This window comes from Cygnus olor, chromosome 1 (assembly GCF_009769625.2).
Source record: "Cygnus olor isolate bCygOlo1 chromosome 1, bCygOlo1.pri.v2, whole genome shotgun sequence".
Taxonomy (NCBI): domain Eukaryota; kingdom Metazoa; phylum Chordata; class Aves; order Anseriformes; family Anatidae; genus Cygnus; species Cygnus olor.
In genome coordinates, this window is record NC_049169.1 from 183,588,791 (window position 1) to 183,611,333 (window position 22,543).

Consider the following 22,543-nt stretch of genomic DNA (forward strand, 5'->3'; position numbering starts at 1 on the left):
AAAGAGTTAGTCCTAGGTTGTTTTTCAGATATGTACAAATCTGAAATATTTCAAGGTAATTTTGCTATGATTTTGAGAATTATAACACAAATTAACTGAATGATGTCTTCTGTCAAATATATGGAAGCTCGCATTATTGCTCTGGTAGTGTTAATTTCTCTTTCCTCCTAGCAGCCAGAAAGTATATCAGGCTCTGTTCAGTCTTCAGTACTGGGGAAAGGTGTAAAACACCGACCTCCTCCCATCAAATTACCTTCAAGTTCAGGAAGTAGCTCTTCAGGTAATTATTTATCGACTTGAGCATCTCCTTTCTGTGTTCTGCTTATTGTAAAGTGATATGCTGACTCTTCAGTAAAGTTTTATTTTTAAAAAAGTCAGTGTTTTATCTGTGAAAAGAGCTTTTCAAAGTATCACTTTGTTAATTTCTGACTGTATTGTTGTACAAATATGTATCCTAAAAAATGCTTGAGTTAACTTGTATTTACAGAACAATAATGTACTGTAATTATGTTTTTTTCAGGTAATATTTTTAGTCCACAGCAGTCAAGTGGCCATCTAAAATCCCCAACTCCTCCTCCTCCTCCTCCTCCTTCTAAGCCACCTGGTCTTTCTCGGAAGCAATCTATGGATCTTAATCAAGTTAGCATGCTCTCTCCAGCTGCCATGTCTCCTGCGAGCTCTTCACAAAGTGAGTCACGACCTAAATTCTCCATTAAATCTTAGGCTTTTGCTTAAATGCTTCCTGAGATAAAACTTCTTAACCTGTGGAATGATGAAATTTAAGTGTACAGTGTACCCTAAATTGTATAAGTTGTGCAGCTTTAGGCAGGTCTCTTGTTCACTGTATGTATTTTTATGTTTATTGTAATTGTGTTCGTTTTTCTGTATATATGTATGCACCCTTTGTGTATACGTTTTAATACATTTTATGCAATTAGTATGATCTCCTCTTTATGAAAGGCTGGTAGATGATGTGATAAAATTCCAAAGTGTAGATTTTTCCTCCAGTGTACAAACAGTATGTTAGATCAGTTTGCCTTTACATAATTTAAGCATCTGGTTTTTTAAATGTTATAGGAGCTGGTGCAGTTGTATCTCTATGTATGTATATAATATGATTAGTCCCAAGGTGGTGATACAATAAACGATAAGATGATTTTTTAAAACACTCCTGCACTGTTTTACAAATCATTGCTGATTGCAAGTGTGGTGGTGATGCTGATGATGATAGCACCATATTCTCAGGTGTTAACATGTAAATTTCAATAATAAATGACATCCTAGTTTAATTATTTTCATTAACACTGACAGGATCGTTGTAATCGTAGCTATAGATCATATGCAGTCTTTAAAATATGTATGTGTCTTGAGACGTTTTGTGAAAAGATTTGTACAAAGAAATCACAGCTGCAGTTATTCAATTTTTAATGAATTATTGTGTACTGCACATTCCAGTATCCTGCACAGTATTATAATATGCTTTTTTCATTAAATAATTCAAAATCTGGATAGCTCAAAAGGTGTAACTTCTCTGCCTTCTTGTTTTGCACAAAGAAAAAATAGAAAGCTGACAAAAGTTTTCTTCTAACAGATTTACTCAGTGCTTATTTTAGTGCTATGGATTGTGTAAATCTACTGCTCACAGTTGTTCCTTTAAGTAAGGCCCTTATCACAACAGCTGGACATTCACATTTCTTTCCTTTCTTTCTGCAGGACATGAAAGCTTAAAAAAAAAAAAAAAAAAGAGAGAGAAAAACACTTTGAGCTTTTTGCTTCTTTGTTTTTATTTCATTTTTGTATTGATGAGCTGTGCTTACTGCATCCACAACAAATACAGCTATACATACTACATTTAAGTAGACGGCACTACACAGTAGCTTTTAAAGATGCAGTATTATCCTCTGGTTCTTATTTTTAAAAGTTATTCTTTTTATTTGATCAAAATTTGGCAAATGGGAGTTTAGTTATCTGATAAAAATTTAGACTGACCCCCATGATTACTAAAATAGTATCTGTTCTTTGTTGAATCTGTTGTTTTCCATGATATGTTTTTTAACATGGTGCTATTGTGCAGGCAGTGCATATAGACTATGTGTTTAACATTTTAGGACAGAAACATTAATTAGGGTAAAATGGTCACTAAGAAATGGCTTTATTTTGGGTTAAGTATTACAGAATATAGAGTTATGACTTACTGTACGATAAATTATGGAAGAACTTAATGGAGGATGCAGAACAGTGTTTGGCTTAAAGAATTAAGGTTGGAGAACGGGTTTTTGTGTGATTATACTGCATCCTTAACAATGAGTGCGTGCTGCAACACTTGTGTCGTGTAGAAATTAACACTTGCAGTTTAAGAAATGGGACAAATTGTCAGTGCTAAATAAGATTCCATTAACCTTATTATACAGAAAGGGACTGGCCTTTTATAACAAACTAGCACTTTTTATTTTTCTCAATGAGCAGGGTCTGGAACTCCTAAACCATCTACTCCTACTCCAACCAACACCCCTTCATCGACCCCACACCCTCCTGATGCTCAGAGCTCAACTCCTATTACCCCTTCTGCCACCCCTACTCCCCAAGATTCAGGCTTCACCCCTCAGCCCACTTTGTTAACCCCGTTTGCTCAGCAGCAAATGTCTCTGAGCCAGGCATTGCCTGTAATGACCATTCCTCTTTCCACCATGGTAACATCCATTACTACAGGAACAACCTCCACCCAGGTCATGGCAAACCCTGCAGGACTTAACTTCATCAATGTAGTGGGCTCTGTGTGGTAAGTGCTTTGTTACGACGGCTTCTTAATTTGTCCTGGGTGGGTTGGTGGTTGGTTGCTGGATTTTTTTTTTGGCTATACAGATTTTTTCAGCAGACAGTAGGGTAGATATTTTTCAGAATCTGCAATACAAAAAGACCATTCACCTTGTAATTCTGAATTGAAAAGCCACTAGAAGCTACTTACATTTCTCAAAGTTGAAAGCATCTAGTATGAGAATACTGAAAGAAGTCTATAAAGAAAATTGTACTTTGAGCTTTTCAGATGCATATAATTTAATTCCATAAGACGTGCCTCGATGTAAGTGTGTTTTAAGGTTTTGCTCTTTAATGTTGAGAACTTTTTATTAATCAGAGAGAAGGTGGAATGTTGTATGCAGACCACTAAATAAAAAATGGAAAGAAATTCATTATAAATGTTCTATGAATAAAGGTGTGTGAAATTTAAGAAAAGAGCAAATATGTTTTCTAACAATTTAATCAAATACTTAGATTAAATATTCTTTGCAAAACTCATTTAGCAGTTTTAGAAAATAATGCTGCTGGCAGGTGTAGATTATATGGTATAAAGCGAGCTGCTTTTAGACTAAATAAAATTCTGTGGTCAGTATAAGATGCTCAGTGTAAGACACATGGTGTGCTTCAATGCAGGTATCAGGCACTTGATTTATTTAAGATGTTCAGCAGTTGATTTCTGTTGATTATTTGAAGAGACTTTTATGACGCAAAAGGAAAACACCAACCTGTTCCTTAGCTTTTTATTACTATAGCACAACCGTTTTGAAGACTGATCTTTCAGTGTTTCTAGAATAAAAGAACCACTTAAATTTTATTTTCAGTGGATTATACTAAACAATCATTTGAGAATATGAATGTACATATTCATTTTACACTAAGCATAATGATCTTTTAAGCTGCTTTGATGCTTTATCCACAATCCTACTTGCAGAAAAGAATTAATTTAATTAGCAAAAGACAGAGGACAAAAACATAGTTACTCAGATTTGCTTGTACCACTTGGATTTGATGTGTTGTCTTTCCTCTTCTACAGTGGAGCACAGACATTGATGAGTGGTTCAAACCCTATGTTGGGGTGCAACACTGGTGCCATAGCCCCTGCAGGTATAAATCTGAGTGGCATTTTACCATCAGGAGGTCTGGTACCAAGTGCACTGCCCGCTGCAATGCAGTCTGCCTCTCAAGCAGGTTAGTGTGAATAAGTTGAAAAGCCATCCTTCAGAGAGGGACAGTGTAAAAAACCTACTGTGAGGACAATGGACCGAAGTGGCCATTGTGTGAATGGATTATTGTTTGATGACTTGAACTTAGGAACAACATAAATATTTTTGCAGTCTAACTGTAAGCTATGATTGAGATTGTTTCTCTGAGAAACTGGAGTGGGGAAATGTACTCTGTACCCAGATTACCTTTGGTATGCCCAGCAGGATGTTTGAGATAAACTCCAAATTCAGATGCAATTTTGATAATGATGACTGTCAGAAAAGACATGGTTGAATTTAGAAAGAGGCTTCTGTTTTTAAATGTGCAGGGTATTTCATTCTACCACTGGTACTCCTTTATTCTAGACGGACAAGTAATTAGTTTGTTACTGCTTTTAAATATGAGTATATTAATCTGTATGTTTCAATATTCATTAAAGCAACATTTATATTCTTTATTACATTTTCAGAAAAAAATAAACTAAGACAGAGAATCCTAATACATGATTACTGAATCAAAAGGATAGAAGGTACATCAAGGTATCCATCCCTTACATTGAGACAGTCAAATCTGTCTAAACCCATACTAAACTCTCAATAAATACCTTCACTGGAGAAGATTCCAGTCTCCTTCAGTAGCTGTTTGGAGTAGTTCATTATCTGTGTAAAATGTTTCCCCCTAATCACAGTGCATCTCCTTAATTGCAAATTAAATTATTTTTTCTTCTATTCCTTGCAGACGTGAAAAGTAGTTGCTCCCTATTTCTCTTTACTTTCTAAGTATCAGAAACATGCTGTCATGTCCCACATTTGTCTTCTCTTTCTGATAGGTTGTATTTTTCAAACCTTTCATAATCCTGTCACTCTTTTCTAGACTGTCCAATTTGCTCACATCCTTCTTAAAATGTGATACCCAAAACTGGACACAAGCCTGAGCTTGGCTGATTTACCACTGTGGAGCACAGCAGAATAACTGCATCTCATCTCTTTCACAACATTCCTGTTAACATTTCCCCAAGTGAGGTCTGCCTATTTTTATTCATATTTTTTTGCAACAGCATTACATGAACCTAAGAAGGGCTATACTGATTTAGGCCAAAAAGTCCATCCAGTTCATATTCTGGCTCTCACAGTGGCCCATTAGAGGATGTTTAGGGGAAAATTTAAGTCCAGGCAAATGTAAAGCAGTACATCCCTTGGTATACAGCTGTACCTCTTCTGGCAGTCTCCAGCTTTGAGACTTTCTCAGCTGAAGAATACCCATGTGGATCTTTTTGCTTAATAACCCTTGCTAGACTTCTGTTCTGAGGACTTGTCTAATTGTTTTTTAAGCCCTTTTGTATTTTTATTATCTACAGCATCTTGTGACAGTTCTATAAATGTAAACTGTGTGAAGAAGTTCTTCTGTTTGTTCTCTAGTTTGTGGTACGGGTGATTCAGATATGTTTGTGACTTCTGTAATTTCTCACATCCTTTCTTGCTGTGTAGATGCAAGGGTAGTTAACTCAGTTTTGTACTTGTTTGTTTGTCTTTTTGGAATTCACTGTCTTTGATTTTGGACCTTTTCTTCAATTCTTTATGAGCACTTCTAGTTCTAATCCTGTCCTTTCAAGCATTATCAACCCTTACCAGTTTTGTCACAGATTTTTACCCCACACTGTCATCCACATAACAAATGGGAGTAGGGAGCTGATCTAGGTCTGTGGCAGACCTCAATGGGGATTCTGTTTGACAGCTACAGTTTTACTGGAGCATTTAAATCAGTTCTGTACCCACCTCACAGATAATTACATATACATCTTTTTAGTGTGTCTTTGAGGAGTGCTGTGTGGAATAATGCCAAAAGCCCTACAAGTCAGATGTCTCTTTGCAGGCACCCTTGTAGGGGAGTACAGTTGCTAAGATTTTGGACAGGGTTGGTTGTTTGTTACAATGATCAAGAAACTGGGAACCTGCTACTTCATTCTGTCCTTGGACATTTCTAGGTTTACTGAACAAACAGTAAAACTTTTCAAAGCCAGAAAGAGAATTGCTGAAAAAATAACCGCCACGAAATTCTCCATGTTCATCTTCATAGTAAACGCATACACAAGTTACAGGTTACATATACAATGTTTGACAGTGATAGTTTTCTTTCTGCTCAGTCAGCTCTTTAACTTTGAATCTGGATAACTGTGAACTTGTCAACTTCATGGAAAATGCAGCATTTGTGTTAAAGTACAAAATTTAAGCTTGCCAGTTTTCCAGCTTCCAAATGTTTGAAATAATCCCAGTGGAAAGGTGTATTAATTGCAATACACGTATATAATTAAGTAAAGACTTCCTACTAATAAAAAGATGTTTTCTTTAACAGGCAGCCCTTTTGGTTTGAAAAATGCATCAAATCTTCGGCCCTTAAATCTTCTACAGGTAATTGATATACTTGGACACAATAATAATAATTTCTTACATTTCTTTAGAGACATGCTTAGCACTGCTTACAGTATTGGCTGCCACAGATCTTTGAAGCCAGTTGATCAAACCATTTACTGCAAATTTCATTTGCTTTTTTAAAACACTTAAAATGAGGAAAAAGTTACTTCCGTAAAGATATCAGGTGGAAATGATATTCTCAGCTCACAACAAAGCAGCTAGTTTTCAGTAACAATGTAAAAATGCTGACATTTGAATTCAAGAGATTAATCATAAAATACCATCTTCAGTTTTCTGGATTTGCCTAAGCTTTTATTGCAAATCATTCTTGAAACTAAAGTTGTGATATGAAAAGCACAAAACAGTACAGCAGAATCACTCAGGGTTACACATCCAAGGCCTAAAAGCTAATCTGAATTGCACAGGTAGGTGCAGTAATAACTTTAAAGAGCTGCTGGTAATGAAAGTAGAAGTTTACATAAGATAGGATGTTCAAAAAGGCTTTAAATGTTTCATTTCCTCTAAGCATACATACAAATAGAAACTTGAGCAGAGGGTGCTTATTACGTTTGAGCTCCATTAAAAAGCAGAACAGGGAGTGGAACTGGGTGTAATTCCTGGATCTTGAAGTTGCCTGCAAGTTAAAGCTGCAGAGGTGCAGCTTCAAAATGCCACAGATGATGCACCATGCTTCAGAAAATTGATATCAGTAAAAGATCATCTGTAGCTTTGCTGCTTCGTCCTGCCACTCCTGTACACACTCCAGAAACATGGGAAAGGACAGGCACAGGAGGCAGTGTAGAGCTCTTCTTTAAAATGAACTGCTTGTATTTATGCTATTCCAAATTGAAGTATGCCCTGTCAGGCTACCTCTGATACTCAAAAGCCAACAATAATTTGGCTGGAATCACTGCAATTAAAATGGGTTAAGGGAGAGGAATTGAGACTTTTTCACTTTAACAGTTCTTGCATCAGACCTTCAGCTTATTTTTTGGAAGCATCTATTAAACTTCAGTGACATACTCAGAATGTGAAACTACTATACAGTGCTTTTGAAGACTATCCTTTACATTTCCAGTATCGGTACAATCTCTGCTATTTTAGTTGAAATAGAATAATTAAAAAGTATTTTCCTGTTTAAAAAAAAAAATCCAGCTACAATTGATGCAGATTTATTTTGAGCATGAGGCTTCCTCACACAACAGCTGTTGTAAACCGATTCATTTTAAAGGATTTCCAAAAAAGAACCTCCAAGGAATACATCATTATCAATGTCACGTTCATCCTAGGACAGAGGGAAATGCAGCAGTTTGATTGAATTACGCCTTTTGTTTTTAATCTTCAACAGCTTCCAGGTGGTTCCTTTATTTTTAACCTGCTCCAGCAGCAGCAGCAGTCTCAGCAGCCTACAACCTGTAGCCCTCAGCCACAGGGAGAAGAGGTGTGTTGCTAACAGCCCTCAGTCTGGGGTGCATGGAGGAATCAGTTTCTCCTGTTCTCCCCATCTCAACAATAAAGGAGCCTTTATGCAACAGATCTGTCTGTAACAGAGAGGGAGGAAAGTCTTCCTCCAAAACCTTGTTGAACTGCAAAAGACCGCAGTGGCTTTGTTGCCATGGCTGGAGCTGGGTTATACTCCTTTATTTTTATCCTGTATAGAAGAGCTGTAACAAAGCAGCTAAGCACTGCCTCACTCCAACATTAAACGAGACGGCCCACTGTGAGTGGTGTAAAATTAGCCTAGTCTTGCTCTGTTTATCATAATTAGCAGATACCATAGACAAACAGAGAAGAAACACAGACAGGATTACCACTGAGTAACTAAAACTTCGTAGCTCACAACTGCTATGAGCTGGTGTATGATCTTCACTCCTGTAGTGTAACAAAACTGCTCTCTGTGCACCAGAGAAATAAATACATCAGTTGGCTTTAAAGTTATCTTAAGACACTTACCGTTCTGCTGCCTGTAATTAGTGTTAAAGGTGTTAATCACTGAAGCCTAAAGACTTGATGGAGACTGCTTTATTCTCAAAATGAAAAATTTTAAGTGGTTAGTTCTACCTGTGCCTAAAGGTCTTTCCAGCACTGGTGCAGCAATTTGGGAAAACCAGCTGCTCAGCTTCTGTGCTCTTTACAATCACAAGCTCTCGTCTTCCCAGACATGCAAGACTTTTGTTTACCAAATTGTCTCTATGGATACAGAACTCGCTTTGTCGTAATTTTGCTTGTGCTGCTGTAGATTGTTCATAAATAAGATGACTCTTTAAAACATTTTCACGGTGTATAGTCTCCTGTGTCACAGGCCTCGTTCTGAAATGTGTGACGGTTTAATAGGAGACTTCCAGACTTATTCTCAGAATCCAAATGTCAGTTACTAGTTGGATTAACAAACTATATACATACATATATATAATTCAAGCTCATATTCTAGTGTTTTATTTTCTACATGCTAACTTTAAGGATATTTACACAAAGGCTGATTTGAGCCTAAGTCCTTTCTGTGGCAGAAAGGTTTTTGTGGAAGAAATCAATCTCTGTATTGGCTAACTTGCCATAAGGAATGGTTTTCTTACTACATGTTATAGTCCAGGGTTAAGGTTGTTAGGTTAAAATGAGCTATTATGAATACTAGATTCCTTAACTCACTCTAAGGACAAGAACGTATATGTTCACAGTGCTGTAATCCAAGTGCTTAGTGGAAAAAACTTTAGTACCAAAAGACAAAAAAAATTCTGTGCTACCACTAGTATACTTCCTTTGTTCGTACTTAGGGTTGTTTTTTTCCAGATGCTGGTTCTATGACTTTGTTAGTCTGTCTTCATTGTCTTCACCAAGATGATGATGTATGTCTTGATGTTCAGTCTTTTGGCCGAGTTTACCTAGATCTTAGTGGTATTATTTCATGTGGTCATTCCAAAGAAGCATTGCAATTCCTGGAAATGCACCAGCTCAAAAACTCGTTTGGTTTTTTTTTCCTCCTTATGACCGATAAGCCATGCAGTTTGCTTAAATCATGTGTAATATTTTATTTCCCTGCTATTTGGATCAGTGCAAGAAAAGGTCGTAATTCAGCACTCTTAATGTCAGTAAACACTAGATCAGGCTCCAGTAATTCCATTTAGTGTCAGGGCTACTTTGTTCTGAAAGCAAAATTTTAAAAGCAGGATTCATTTTTTTTTTTGATGACATTCAGGCATATATGACAATCTGAACGTGTGAATGTAAGTTTTCAGACTTTTCACGTTTTGATTATGATTAGGACCTTTGCATGTGGATGGCTTCAGGTGTCACCTGAAGGCTTTGCGGGTGGGGAGCAGGAGAGGAAATGCGCTAAGATTACAACCATAAACTGTAATCTCTACTGACTGACAGCAGGGAAGCAAATATCTGCATGGTACTTCTGAGTCACTGCCATAATTCCGTTTCTGCCGAACAGCTGTTTGGAAGCATTCGGCATCCATTTGTTATACTTCAGTAGTGGCTACATTGTAGCCTGTATCTACATGCGCTGTAAAACATAGAATTAAATGTTTTTAAATGGCACTTCGGAAGCTTGTCGTCACACTGGCTTTACTTATTTATTGGTACTGAGTTTGGTAATAAGGATCAAGCTTTTCATTTTTGCTAGGGGTCTGACCAAGGTCCATCCAATCAAGATCAGGCATTATCTGCCCAACAAGCTGCTGTTATTAACCTGACTGGAGTAGGGAATTTTATGCAACCTCAAGCCACAGGTATGTGCTTGCTGAGCCTCCTTTTGTATTTAAGTGTGTATGTTGATAAATTCACACTGAAATGAAGTTTGGTCTTACAGAAGTCTTAAAGAACAACTTGCTATTTATTATCAGCACATGAATTATACAAGAAATACTTGACTTCCACTACCAACGCATGCACTTCTCTGCTTTGTTTGGCGGTTAAGTGTAATAAATTGGTTATATCGCATGAGTAAGTCACACTCGATACGATAAGAAAATACAGGAAAATTCCATGCCAGACTTCATTGAAGAATGTTTCTTTAACTGTGTGCTTAACATTCAGTATGAGAAACCTCTTTGTGTCTCCACGAGCACTTCATAATCTAATTATGTTCTAACTAACCAAGTATGTATATCATGTATATTTTATTCTGCACTGTTTCCAATTTTACTTAAACTAATTCTGTTGATCCTCCCTTTCTGTTACACTCTATTCCTATGTCTTCCTTTCCCAACCCTGACAAACTCAACCTGACCTCTTTGACCTGCCTGCTTTCCCCTTCTCCTTTCTTAGTGTTGTCTCAGCTTGGCTCTGCCGTGAACAGACCTGGGCAAAGCCTTCCTCAGCAGAGACTCCAGCTCTCTTCTGCCTTACAACAGCAACAACAACAAGCCTTGCAGCAGCAGCAGCAACAGATACAAGTAATCCAGCAACTTCGCTCTGTTTAAAAAAAAAAAAAAAATTCTCAGCTCCAAAACAAAAAATCTCCTTTTTTTTAAAACTGTCTTTACAGTCTGAAATTAAAAAAAAAAAAAAAAAAAGAATTCAGACAAACTATCACGAAGGACTTGAAATCTGTAGTTTTCTCAGCTTGGAGCACTGCCTTTATTTTTATTCATTTAAGCCATCCACCTTCCTGATTTGATAACATTCAAGGAGTGCTTGTGGCACATTACTAAATAAGCTCTGCCAGGTGCCATTAGGATTGCAAAATAAAGACACTTGAAGCACCTGTAAGTTCCAGTGTAGCACAGCTACAGTCAGTATATACAACATCTCTGACAAAGCATTCCTTTAGCATTCTGTTATTCAGATGCTTTATGAAAATATTAAAATACTTTTAGCACACGGTCTTTTTGTGATACACAAAGAAAACACTACATATACAGAAAAAGGTACGATGCTAAAAATGTACTGTCACCAAATGTTCACTGAAGTTGCTGAGTTACTGCAGTTACTGCAATGGAGAGAAAGGGCAAAGAAACAGCTGTCTGAGAACATGTACAACGTTTGATATGCCCTCAGCAGGCTTCTGTGCCACTGGTGCTGCTTGACTGTACTCATTGCCCCAGTACATGATGTATTCCTTTTGTTAACCTAGTGCCTCCTCAGTTTATTTTTTTCCACCTTCCTGTCATTCTTTCTGATGTGAAACATAGCTTTATAGCTAACACTAACAAGCTTTTTCTCCCCCTTCTCCTTCGTGGCAGCAGTTGCGATTCTTGCAGCATCAAATGGCTATGGCGGCAGCAGCAGCAGCACAAGCAGCTCACCTGCGACATCAACAGCATTCAGGCAGCCACTCAAAAAGTAAAAGGAAAAGAGGCACACCAGCCCCTCCAAAATCCTGAGACTTGCATTTTTTTTTCTCTATAAAAATTATTCAAAGGTGATTTTTTTTTTCCAGTTCAAAAAGGAGAAAGCTTAAAAACAAATCAGTGTTTTATATTACTGGTGGGAAACCGGCCTTTTGACATTACACTGAAATAAACTGGTTTTGGAAGCTACCCCTATATAACGTGGCGACTTCATTGATAAAGCAGCTAGGGTCCGGTTTCCTTTTAAGTCACTTAATTTTTTAACAGAATGTTTTATCTTGTATTTTTTACCATTCAGCAGCATTGTACATAGTATAAGGGTGAAAAGCATTTTAGAAAAAAATGAACTTTGTAAATGTAGTATTGGTATTTGTTTATTTAGTATAAAAAGGTTTGTGAACACTGTAACAAATACAATTTTTACAAATCCACTTTTGAAAAGATCTTGCCTTTTGTTCAGTTCGGCTTTATGCTTTTTATTACTTTGTCTATCAGCTTCTTTACTTCTTTGTGTCTTGTTATGGCTCTGGTGATACAGTCCTGAAGCTTGGCTCCTGTCAGAGGACTTCCACCTAAGAATCGAAAGGAACAATTTGATTTTCCACTTATGCTTCAGTTAAGTATCCTTACATGTGTTTTCCAAGTCAAGGTATTAATATAGTAATTCTCTCAACTAACTTTCACTTGAAGAGAGTATACAACTTCAACTATAGCCTCAGGCACAGAAAACAAACACGCTGAAGCTAAACAGTAGGCACGCTCAAGATTTGTCCTTTGCTATGTGTAGGATAAGCTATGACTTTTAAACATCAGTCATGCCACCTCTTTCAAAATGAATTTCAAGAGTAAGTGGTTTAATCATTACTTAAGCAATCTGTTGTCATAAAACGCACACATTTTACAAAGAAAAGCAGCTATATAGCATATAGGTCAAGAAAAGACCATCTTCTTCATAGGTTCCTATGCAATGAGCTTGGAAGTACCTGGCTTATGGACGGAACAGAGTCTGTCTTCTTCATCAGTTACAATAGTTACTGTTCCAGTTGCTAAGTCTTCTTCTTCAGCAGTTGGATCAACTACGAGTAATGTCCTTTTAAAAGGAAAATATATGCAGACGTTAGTACATGATGTTCCTTAAACATGGCTGCAAAATACATTTGCTAATTAATTTTAATGTGGTGTTATAAAATAATTTTAGATTGATTTAGTGTTCAAACTCATCTGTGTGTTTTTTTTTTACCACAGTGTACTAGTTTAAAAAAAAAGGGAAATAGTGTATATGTCTGTTAAAATACCAGCTGTCAAAATACAATAATAGTTTTATAGACCTGTGGTATTGCAGGAAAATACTGTTAAAACTGTTATTTGCAGTATGCAACCACTTACTTCATAGTTAAGCAAAGACGATGTTTTTAGGTGTAGCCTTCATTAATCTATACCAGACCTTAAGGCAAAATACATCTCCTACTGTAAATTCACCAAAGTAGCTCTCAATTGTTTGTCAGAGAGCTCTAACGTCACTCAGACTGTGAGTAGTTCAAAAATGGTTACTGGGTACCTTAAGGAAATCAAAATAAGCTGTCAAATACATTAGACAATGCAGATCATTAAAGTAGAAAATACTAGTTTTCAAGTTAAAAATTGAGCAAACCAATGAAAAAAGGATATCAACTAAAAGTCAACTTTGCACAACAACAACACCCCAGGCTTAGTTTCTCTTTCAAAAACAAAACAAACAAAAAAACTGGTACTACAAATGTTTTGCTTCTGAGTTACGATATAGCCAAACAGACTATACCTGAAGTTTTCATGAAGCCTCAGTTCACGTGGGTTAACTAAATTTTGTGTGAGAGATGGATGTAATCAACTTCAACCTACCAGCTACAGTGCACCTAGACTGGATGATTATGGCAAGTTTTGGGGGAATAGCAGTGAGGCTATATGCCCATTAAATAATTGGAATAATTTTTTGATTTAAACTCATGCAGCAATGCATAATTTTTAAAAAGTTTTCCTGGGTAATTTACACTTTAACCAACAGTTTCAGATTGCCCTTTTCAGCGCAACAGTGTAATAAAAATAACAGTCCTTAGCTATGCTACTCAAAAATGCTACTTTTTTATTCTACCCACACACAGTGTGCAGCATCAGTCCTGTGCAGCATGACAAAGGAAACCTGAACCCACCGAGAGTTGGATGCATCAGACCTGGCTCTTCATTTATGTACAGGCTGACTCCACAGTGGTCATGCTGTGGAGCTCCTCAGTGCTCTGCACCAGCGCGCCTGTAACTTTCTGCTTTGATTCATTTGGTAATCACTTGATCAGCATTGGAGCTTAGCACTCCCCTCACCCCGTCCCACAGCTGAATCAAAGGGCCTATCAGTAATTTCTGTGAATACAGCTAAATGTGCCATAAACGCCTGACGTCTCGAAATATTTAAATGGATTGATAGCACAGTAAATATCGTATTTTTGATTCTCTACTTTTCTTCTATGCAGCAACAGAACACTTAAATAACATACACTAATGAAGAGCCAATAAACAATTTCAGGTGAGGAGTCAAGTTATCAGATGGGATTATTTTGACTTCTCATAATCAGATTCTTTACCTACAGGAACAATGACTTAAGAGTGCTGGTCATACTTCATCTTGGGTAATTATGTTTTCAGTTATCCAAAGGTTTTATTGTTTTGAGTGGACCGGTACTTTTTACTTCCTCTGTTGACTAAACCCTTCATATAATCTGTTCAAAAAACTACCGTCTTTTATATAAGCTATGTACATAAAATTTTACAAGATTAACTCTATTAGTTCATTTGTCTCAAGGATACTGCATAAACATAAATCGATACCTTTTCCAAAACCTTCAACCCTAGAGTACTTTTATGCCTGTCCTTTAGGCTGGGAAACAGTTCTGCTTTAAGTCACAGGAGGAAGTTGGACAAACTTTTGTGTTTTTTTTGCTGCATACTCATTTATACTGCAGAACTAGAAATCAGTTCAGCGAGACACACCTTGGATATAAGAGCAAGCGAAACAGCATTGCCTGAACCCTCGTGTCCTTCAGCAGCAGTGGATGAGAAGTGCAGAAACACCAGTAGCATCCTCACGTTTTCACTATTTCTTTTAGATTCACAGTTGTTTTCATAAGTACAAAACAGGAACTTACTCATCAAATATAGCAAAGGATGTGGCAACTGGATGCTTTCTGATAACCAAAGGATTCTTCTGTTTTAAATTAACTTCTGACAAACCAGTTTCTTCATTTATAGTAACAGATGGCAATTGGACTGAAGAGATGAAAAAATGACAATAGTAAAATATTAAACACTGCTATTTTCAATAGGCCTACAGATGCCCTAGACCACTGAAACATTCAAGCTGTCCTCTTACCATATTGGTAAGCCACTGAAAGCAGATGAGAAGGGGGTTTTGGTTACATTATTAGTGTTACATTTTTTGAATTCAAGGAAAGTGTTTAGCTTAAAACTAGCTGTTCATGTAACTATTTCACTTTTCTCTTGAAAGTAACGTTCCTCCCTACATGGAAGCATTTTCTGCTTCCAAAATACTGTACGATTACAACACCTTTAGTCTCAAATTGAACAAAAAGCAATTTTTCCCCAAAAAATGCCTATAGGACATGTAAAAAAAAAAATATATATATATATATATATATATATATATATATATAGTCTCATCTCATGTATTTTATACATCTGTAGAAAAAGCACAATCCAATCTTAAGATAACTCTCACTCTAACAACCCAGTAATGCAGACAGGGAAATCAAGAGCAAATTAGCTATGGGAATTCAAAGGCAAGTAATTCACGCTTAGAAAAGGAAGCCTCTCTCTTAACTCTTTATGCTGTCTCCTACATGCGTATATAAACCACACCTTGTGAATAATCATATATATCTAGCATGCATGAAAACAGTTCTTTCAAACTATAACACATGAAGCTACAAACATTGTGTTTTGACAAAATAAGCTAAGCTCCCAACAGCTTGTTCTGCCTACACAACACAGATGAACAAGGTAAGATGCTCTACTAGACATTAAAGTCGTTTGTGACCACTGCTGAAAGATTCCGATTTCTGAGACAGAACACACAGAATGGCTATTAATCTTACAAGACAGCAAGAACATACGTACAAAAAGATCTTACTGCCCAGCTGTTACGTATCTATGGAATCCTTACCATCAGTTCCACTCTGTATTCCCAATTTAGGAATTTAGGTGACAGAAAAAAGCAGACTTAAGGAATTGTGAAGCAATTATTTTCCCTCATGATTAAAAACTAACGTATTTCTCCAAGCAACAGCAATCAGAGTGTGTTTCTTACTCTAGAGAAGACTTACCATTTTTTAATGCTGCTAACAAAGCAAAGGCACTGGCATCCAAGATGTTTCCATCATAGTCCAGACATATGATGTCACAGTATAACACCCAAGCGAGCTATCAAAAAAGGTTTGCACACGTGAGTTATTACAGCAGCTAAGCAAATGGTGCAATATCTAAGAAAACACTGGCCACGCAAACAAAGATACTTACTTCTTTCATAAGAACAAAATTTTACACTTTAGACCTAAACCAAGCTATGTAAATTGAAAAAACAACAAAAACAACAAAACTACAACCCCCAATACCTTGTTTAAAGTCTTAACCACCATGATCTTGCTAGTATGCCCTTCTTTATATGGAGATACAACTTACCTTGCCATTTGCAATACACAGATCTTCTTTCGCTATTATCTGTGAACTAAAATAAAACGAGAAAGTAAAACAGCAAATAGAAAATTGTCTTGCAGAGTTGTTTGTGGTGTAATTGCAGTAAGATGGTCCTTACTTTTCAATCACATCCGCAATGAACTGGCTTGCTGCTTGAGCCTCTTCGCCAGGAGGTCCAGAGCGAAACCTTGTTGAACAGAGGGATGGCAGTTCTACATTTGGAACTGGGTAACAAAAATCATCAGTTATAAACTAAAGAAATCATGGCATGGGAAATCAAAAATAGAAATAAGACAATACGCACTTTTAATACCATTTTATGTGCTTCAAATGAAAGGCAAGACCAAGAATTCTTCAGTCAAGCCTTCCTACTTCTCCCCTCAAAAATAGTTACTTACATACGAGTTTGTACTAAAGAGCTTGTAGAAGTCTGTACTTGGAAAAGGTATGTTCCACAGAAAAGCAAATACTTGTACTTATCATTTTCTGTTTGGATTCCTTCTGTGAGTATCATGACCTCACACAAACCCTTCCCTAAGTGTTAAGCATTCTTAACTAGATCAAGCAACAGCACCATTTTCATCCCACTGCGTGACTTTGCTGGTATGCTATCTGCTTTTCATCAACCATTAAAACGTGATGCTTTAGACTGGAAGCAAAAACATGCATAAACTTTTGTGGAAAAAAAAATCCACAGACCATAATGAGGTTCACCGAAAACAACATACTTTGGAGGTACCTTATAAAAAAGGGGATTTCGCATAAGCTCTCTGTTCCACTGAATGATTTTATTTCACAAGAAACTCTGCACCGGAGTGAGGATGCTGGAGTTCTACAGTTCCCTGAGAAATAAGCAGTTTGTGTAGCCTTTTTTGTCTGCTGGGACTTCAAGACAAAAGATAACGTGCCTTTGCACAACCTTGCATGGCCCAATCTTTCATAGATGAACTACCTTTCTCCCCTTAACAAACATCCCTTGCTGAGGGTTTATCTTCAATCCCGGTCTGGAAACAGGAATGAGAAAGTAGCTTTGCATAGAAAACTCACAAGCAGAGCAGGGAAATTCTGAAATTTCTGAAGTACCACTTCCTGAATGTCAGTTTGAAAACTGATGTTATGGAAAGTAATACAGCTTTACCCAATTTCTTTCCCTAAAGAGGCCTTCACAGCACGCTTCATCTGTCCCATCATTACTTTTAGCTAAAGCAATAAAAAATCTGAGTAAGAACAATACCAAAAAGCTTACCAATATATCCTTTATTAGCAGAATCTACCGCAGGTGCAGCAAGTTCCTGGAATAAAAAAGGAAGAAATGAAGAGCTGAATTTTGTTCAGAAAGATTTTCCAGCTATTCTAAGTATGAAGCGTCATTTTCTTGCCAGTTATCATTGCAGTTAGATTTACAAGAGCTCTTTTTCATCAGTCAGTTGCAAGTTCATAGGTAGCTAACCGTCTGCATTTTGCCAATGGGAAAACCTCTCACTGCATGCAGGGGTGTGAAGTGATTTATCTCAGGGTTCATGGCAGGCCACCAGTAAAGCTGAGGCTACAAGGCACTTCACAGTCCAGCCAACTAATTACCAATCCACTTATTGATCAGTCTGCAGAAACTCTTCAATTGCTGTCTGTTATTTCTAGATAAAAGCTCTGTATTTTTGTGCATATCTTTCCCCATATGCAGTACACACCACAAAAATACACATTCTCAGAATGTACAAGCAGCACTAGACAGTGAAATAATATTATCTCTGAGACCCGAAAGTAACTCATGAAATAATGTAATTGTATCTGACTGGCATATTATTGTAATTCGTCAGGAGATGCATTCTACAGACAAATAAACAAATTCAGCTAACAGCCAAGTTAAAATCAAAACCAACCATACCGCTTTAACTCCACAAATTACTGTAGTATTTCCCAGTTTCACCAGGGCAGACCCATCCGCAGTTGTAATTGAACCTGAAGAGAAAAAGTGCAGTTCGATAAAATCTTTCTTTCATTCAAATTAATTAACATCCGCCTTTATAAAGTGCTTAATCTCTGTCATTTTAAACTAAACGCAGGCTAAGCAAAGTCTTGATGAATCCAGGATGGGAACAGATCCCCTCTCTCTATCAAACAGTCAGAATATTGGATTATTAGCATTCTTAAAATTCAAGCTAAGGATTGATGAATCCATTATCCAAAATTTACTACTAGCGTTTTCTCCCAAAATATTACAGATTAAGCTTGCCTCATTATTAGCTTGATCAATTTTTTTCATGTACAACAGATTGTGTTTTGTACATTGATGCAAACTTGAACTAATAATATCCTTTACATTAATAGCAGTCAATGCTCTACTAGATGAAAACGTACCTTTTACCACACAAACAGGTAAAACAGCTCTAGATCAGATCCTATCAACGGAAAACTTTTAAGCCAGTAATCAGGGACGGTTATCACCAGACTACCTTTTCACTGACTTAGAGCTAGACCTCATGAAAAGGCAACACTGTACAATGGAAAAAATCTGCAGCATTTGTTTCAGCAATAACCAGCAATCATTCCGTGGTGGCACATGCTAACCTGTATATTTCTTTCAGAAACCACAGCAAGGTCTAAGAAAGGTAGTTAAGGCCTGCTGCTCACTGCACATAGGCATCTTGCCTCTACTTGAGCCAGCTGCTCATCGAGCTTAGAACAAAGCGCAGGCCAGGAGTCAGCACCTTTCAAGATGCCAGGCATCAGTTGTACACTGGTCAGGATGTGGACAGACGCTGTCTTCAGCATCCAGAACATGAAGCTGCTGGTCTTAGAAGGAGCCACACTTCTAAGACCACCTAAATTTTGCTGTGCGTAGCAGCCCGGGACAGGACCAGAGAACAATGCTCAAAGATATTACTGTACCATGCGTTCTTTTTAATGTTTGTTGGAACTATAAATAAAAATCCTTCCTCTTTCTTGTTTCAAAATTCAAGCACCAAGAAAACTGATCAGCAAGTCATTAAGGGTACTGGCTATTGCAATGAGAGATTAATAATACCCACATTATCATTATTACTCCACTTACCTATGTTGACAGTGGTTGCCCGGAATTCACCTAGCTCCCTTCCATCAGGTCGACAGTTCTCTTTCTACACAGAAATTATAGATTTCAAATTAGAAAACATATTCTTATCAAGTAACACATCAGACATATTTTATCAAATAACACATCAGTAAGTTTATATAAAAAGCATTCTCCATTTTGGTGGAAATGCACAGCTACAAAATTGCTAGGAAAAGCTCGATCACATTCCAGACAGTTTTTCATCAACGGATGCCCTGTTTGTGGTTGCAGGTTCAGGGTTTTTTTATTTATTGTAACTGATTTAGAAAATAAATATAACAGTAGATTGATTGTCTGTTTCAAGGATAAGTACTACAGGCTAGATTCAGAAACTTAAACTGAGAGTCTCTACCTGTATGCGTTGTTTGGAGTTTTTAGGCAATTCCCATCCCTTAACTCCGCCTAGCGGAGCTCTCAAAACGAACATTAGAGTGAAAACAAAACAAAACAAAACAAACTTGTAAATATTGTCTGTCAGAAGTTGTTCAACAGAACCTAAACCTTCATTAAAAGCAGCACCAATTTGTTATGATTCACGTTAGATCTGAACTATTACTCATCACAATTTCAAGCTTCTCAAAATCAAAATTTTGGTTCAATTACAAGAGCTGAAACTAATGGCAGTAATGCTGTACTCATTTCCAAGTCAATACTATTTTAGTGTAAAGCATACAGGAAAAAAAAAAGGCTCTCCTTCATAGTTTCAGTGAGCACAGTTAGTAGCAATATTTTTTATTACTTTTAGTAGCAACTGAAAGCCAAGTCGCTTTGCACTAGACACAAGCCTGCACCACCACCTTGGTCAAATTTAACTCAGATTCCTTTTGAGGCCAACAAAAGCATTTTCACATCTGGAGTTAAACAGGAACACAACCTGCCACGGAAACAGTGACAGAGACAGGAGGGAAAACAAGTTCTGAAGAGCTACAAGCATTTTTCCCCAACTCAATGAGCTGTTTTTCCCCTACAGTTTCAAGTTTCCATGCAAATTAAAAAAGCTTGAGTACACAAGAATTGCTTGCAAGCAATTTATACATGCACATCATGTTTTACTCACCAAAAATCTTCTGTAATATTCCAATGGTTCCACTGTTCTGCAATAAATAGGAAAGGATGTTTACACACAAGCTTCCAAGGAGAGAGAGCAAAAAGAAAAAGCAAGCGCTATCCTACAACAACAAATAATCTAAGAATCAAGATGGCTTGCAAAGCTGCTTAGCAATATGAAATACGAATATGAAAGACTTGGAAACTCTAGACTGATCTAAGAAATAGTAAAGATGAAGAAACAAAGCTTTTTTGTCATTCATTTTCCAAAATACTTCTTCTCCATAAGGAATCTGCATGCACATACACCTAACACAAGCTACTAGCTTTCACCTCAGTAATATTAATTAAATACCTATTAGTTTTAAGGTCAAAGTGAATGTTTACTGAAGCAAGAATATAGAATTTTTTTGAAGACCTGCAGAAAGGGTAATTTTATTACAGTATCTAAAATATTTGGTAGCTCAATGACTGCATTCAGACGCACAGAACAGTTTAACACAACTACATGAAATGTTATATTTTTCTTTGAATCTTTAGGAAAAAATAAAAACTGCAATAAATGCTTCATGCTTCAGTTAAGAAATAATTTATGTTTATTATTACTCAAGATATTGCCAACATAGTTTGTGCGTTGTTTTTTTAAGCACACAACATTAAGGTAAAAAGAACTCATAAGTGTTGTTTCAATATTTGAACAAAGCCTTCTCCTGTTTAGAATCATAGAATCATTAAGGTTGGAAAAGGCCTCCAAGATCATCTGGTCCAACCATCCCCCTACCACCAATGTCACCCACTAAACCATGTCCCTAAGCACCACGTCCAACCTTTCCTTGAACATCCCCAGGGACGGTGACTCCACCACCTCCCCGGGCAACCCATCCCAATGCCTGACTGCTCTTTCTGAGAAGAAATGTCTCCTCATTTCTAACCTGAACCTCCCCTGGAGCAACTTGAGACCATTCCCTCTAGTCCTATCTCTAGTCACCTGTGAGAAGAGGCCGACCCCCAGCTCCCCACAACTTCCTTTCAGGTAGCTGTAGAGAGCAATGAGGTCTCCCCTGGGCTTTCTCTTCTCCAGAATAAACACCCCCAGTGCCCTCAGCCGCTCCTCACAGGACTTGTGCTCCAGGCCCTTCACCAGCTTCACAGCCCTTCTCTGGACACGCTCCAGGGCCTCGATGTCCTTCTTGTAGTGAGAGGCCCAAAGCTGAACACAGCACTCGAGGTGCGGCCTCACCAGAGCTGAGTACAGGGGGACAATCACCTCCCTGCTCCTGCTGGCTGCACTATTCCTGATCCAAGCCAGGATGCCGTTGGCCTTCTTGGCCACCTGGGCACACTGGCGGCGTGTTCAGGCGACCATCAGTCAGCACCCCCAGATCCTTTTCCTCTGCACAGCTTTTGAGCCGCTCTGCCCCAAGCCTGTAGCACCGCATGGGGTTGTTGTGACCCCGCACTCAGCCGTGTTAAGATGCAGGCACTGACAGCGGCGCCGTTACACACACACACACGTTTTATAACGTGTACCCAGAAGGAAATAAGGGGCCTCCGGAGCAGCACGTTTATCCCCAGGGAAGCCGGCACACGGAGCCCCCGCGTCTCATGGGGGCTCCTCCGATCCCACCCCCAGCCCCGTCACAGGGGCCAGCACCCCTCCGCACCCACCCACCCACGATCAGTCGCGACACCGCATTTCCCGATCACTCGCGACACCCCATTTCGCGCAGCAGGCAGAACCCACGGTCCCAAGACAAGGAGAGAAGCCGCGGGCTCCCCCGATCCGCCTGCAACCCCCGGGGGCCATGCCCAGGCGGAGCAGAGCCGCGAGGGGCCGCCCCGGCGCCCCGCGCTTACTTGAACGCCGTCGCCATGCCGCTGCTTTTCCCCTCCCTTCCCTTCCCCGGGTGTGGTTCCGGGGTTGCAGCGCCCAGAAGCCTCCGCTGCCGGCCGCCTGCCAG

The 22,543-nt window shown here is 38.2% G+C and overlaps 2 protein-coding genes across 13 annotated transcripts in view; one reads left to right on the forward strand and one right to left on the reverse strand.

The window, feature by feature from the left end:
• Positions 1–12,138, forward strand: part of SUPT20H (SPT20 homolog, SAGA complex component) — a 34,601-nt gene extending 22,463 nt beyond the window's left edge. For 2 of the 12 annotated variants that reach the window (XM_040543402.1, XM_040543414.1), the window contains exons 17-23: positions 172–280; positions 521–688; positions 2,467–2,779; positions 3,830–3,984; positions 6,352–6,407; positions 10,039–10,144; positions 11,600–12,138. In XM_040543402.1, the coding sequence (XP_040399336.1) occupies positions 172–280; positions 521–688; positions 2,467–2,779; positions 3,830–3,984; positions 6,352–6,407; positions 10,039–10,144; positions 11,600–11,703 (1,011 nt within the window). In that variant the 3' untranslated portion in view covers positions 11,704–12,138. Of the gene's footprint in view, positions 1–171; positions 281–520; positions 689–2,466; positions 2,780–3,829; positions 3,989–6,351; positions 6,408–7,758; positions 7,852–10,038; positions 10,145–11,599 lie in introns of all 12 variants that reach the window. The other 10 variants (XM_040543407.1, XM_040543428.1, XM_040543421.1 and 7 more) reach the window with 7 other exon arrangements.
• On the reverse strand, positions 12,068–22,536 carry EXOSC8 (exosome component 8). Its single transcript, XM_040543488.1, has 11 exons — positions 22,440–22,536; positions 20,593–20,629; positions 19,497–19,560; positions 18,330–18,403; positions 17,691–17,736; positions 16,563–16,668; positions 16,430–16,475; positions 16,075–16,171; positions 14,881–15,001; positions 12,691–12,797; positions 12,068–12,279 (listed from the first exon to the last, which is right to left on the reverse strand). The coding sequence occupies exons 1-11, from the start codon at positions 22,454–22,456 to the stop codon at positions 12,164–12,166; spliced, it is 831 nt and encodes a 276-aa protein (XP_040399422.1). The 5' UTR covers positions 22,457–22,536; the 3' UTR covers positions 12,068–12,163.
• Positions 22,537–22,543: the final 7 nt, after the last annotated feature.

What these genes read in the sequence shown, in the direction of transcription:
- EXOSC8 (XM_040543488.1), bottom strand. An exon ending in AATATTACAGAAGATTTTTG is followed by an intron (nt 19,561 to 20,592) that starts GTGAGTAAAACA and finishes ATTTCTGTGTAG; the next exon opens with AAAGAGAACTGTCGACCTGA. An exon ending in GGCAACCACTGTCAACATAG is followed by an intron (nt 18,404 to 19,496) that starts GTAAGTGGAGTA and finishes TTTTCTCTTCAG; the next exon opens with GTTCAATTACAACTGCGGAT.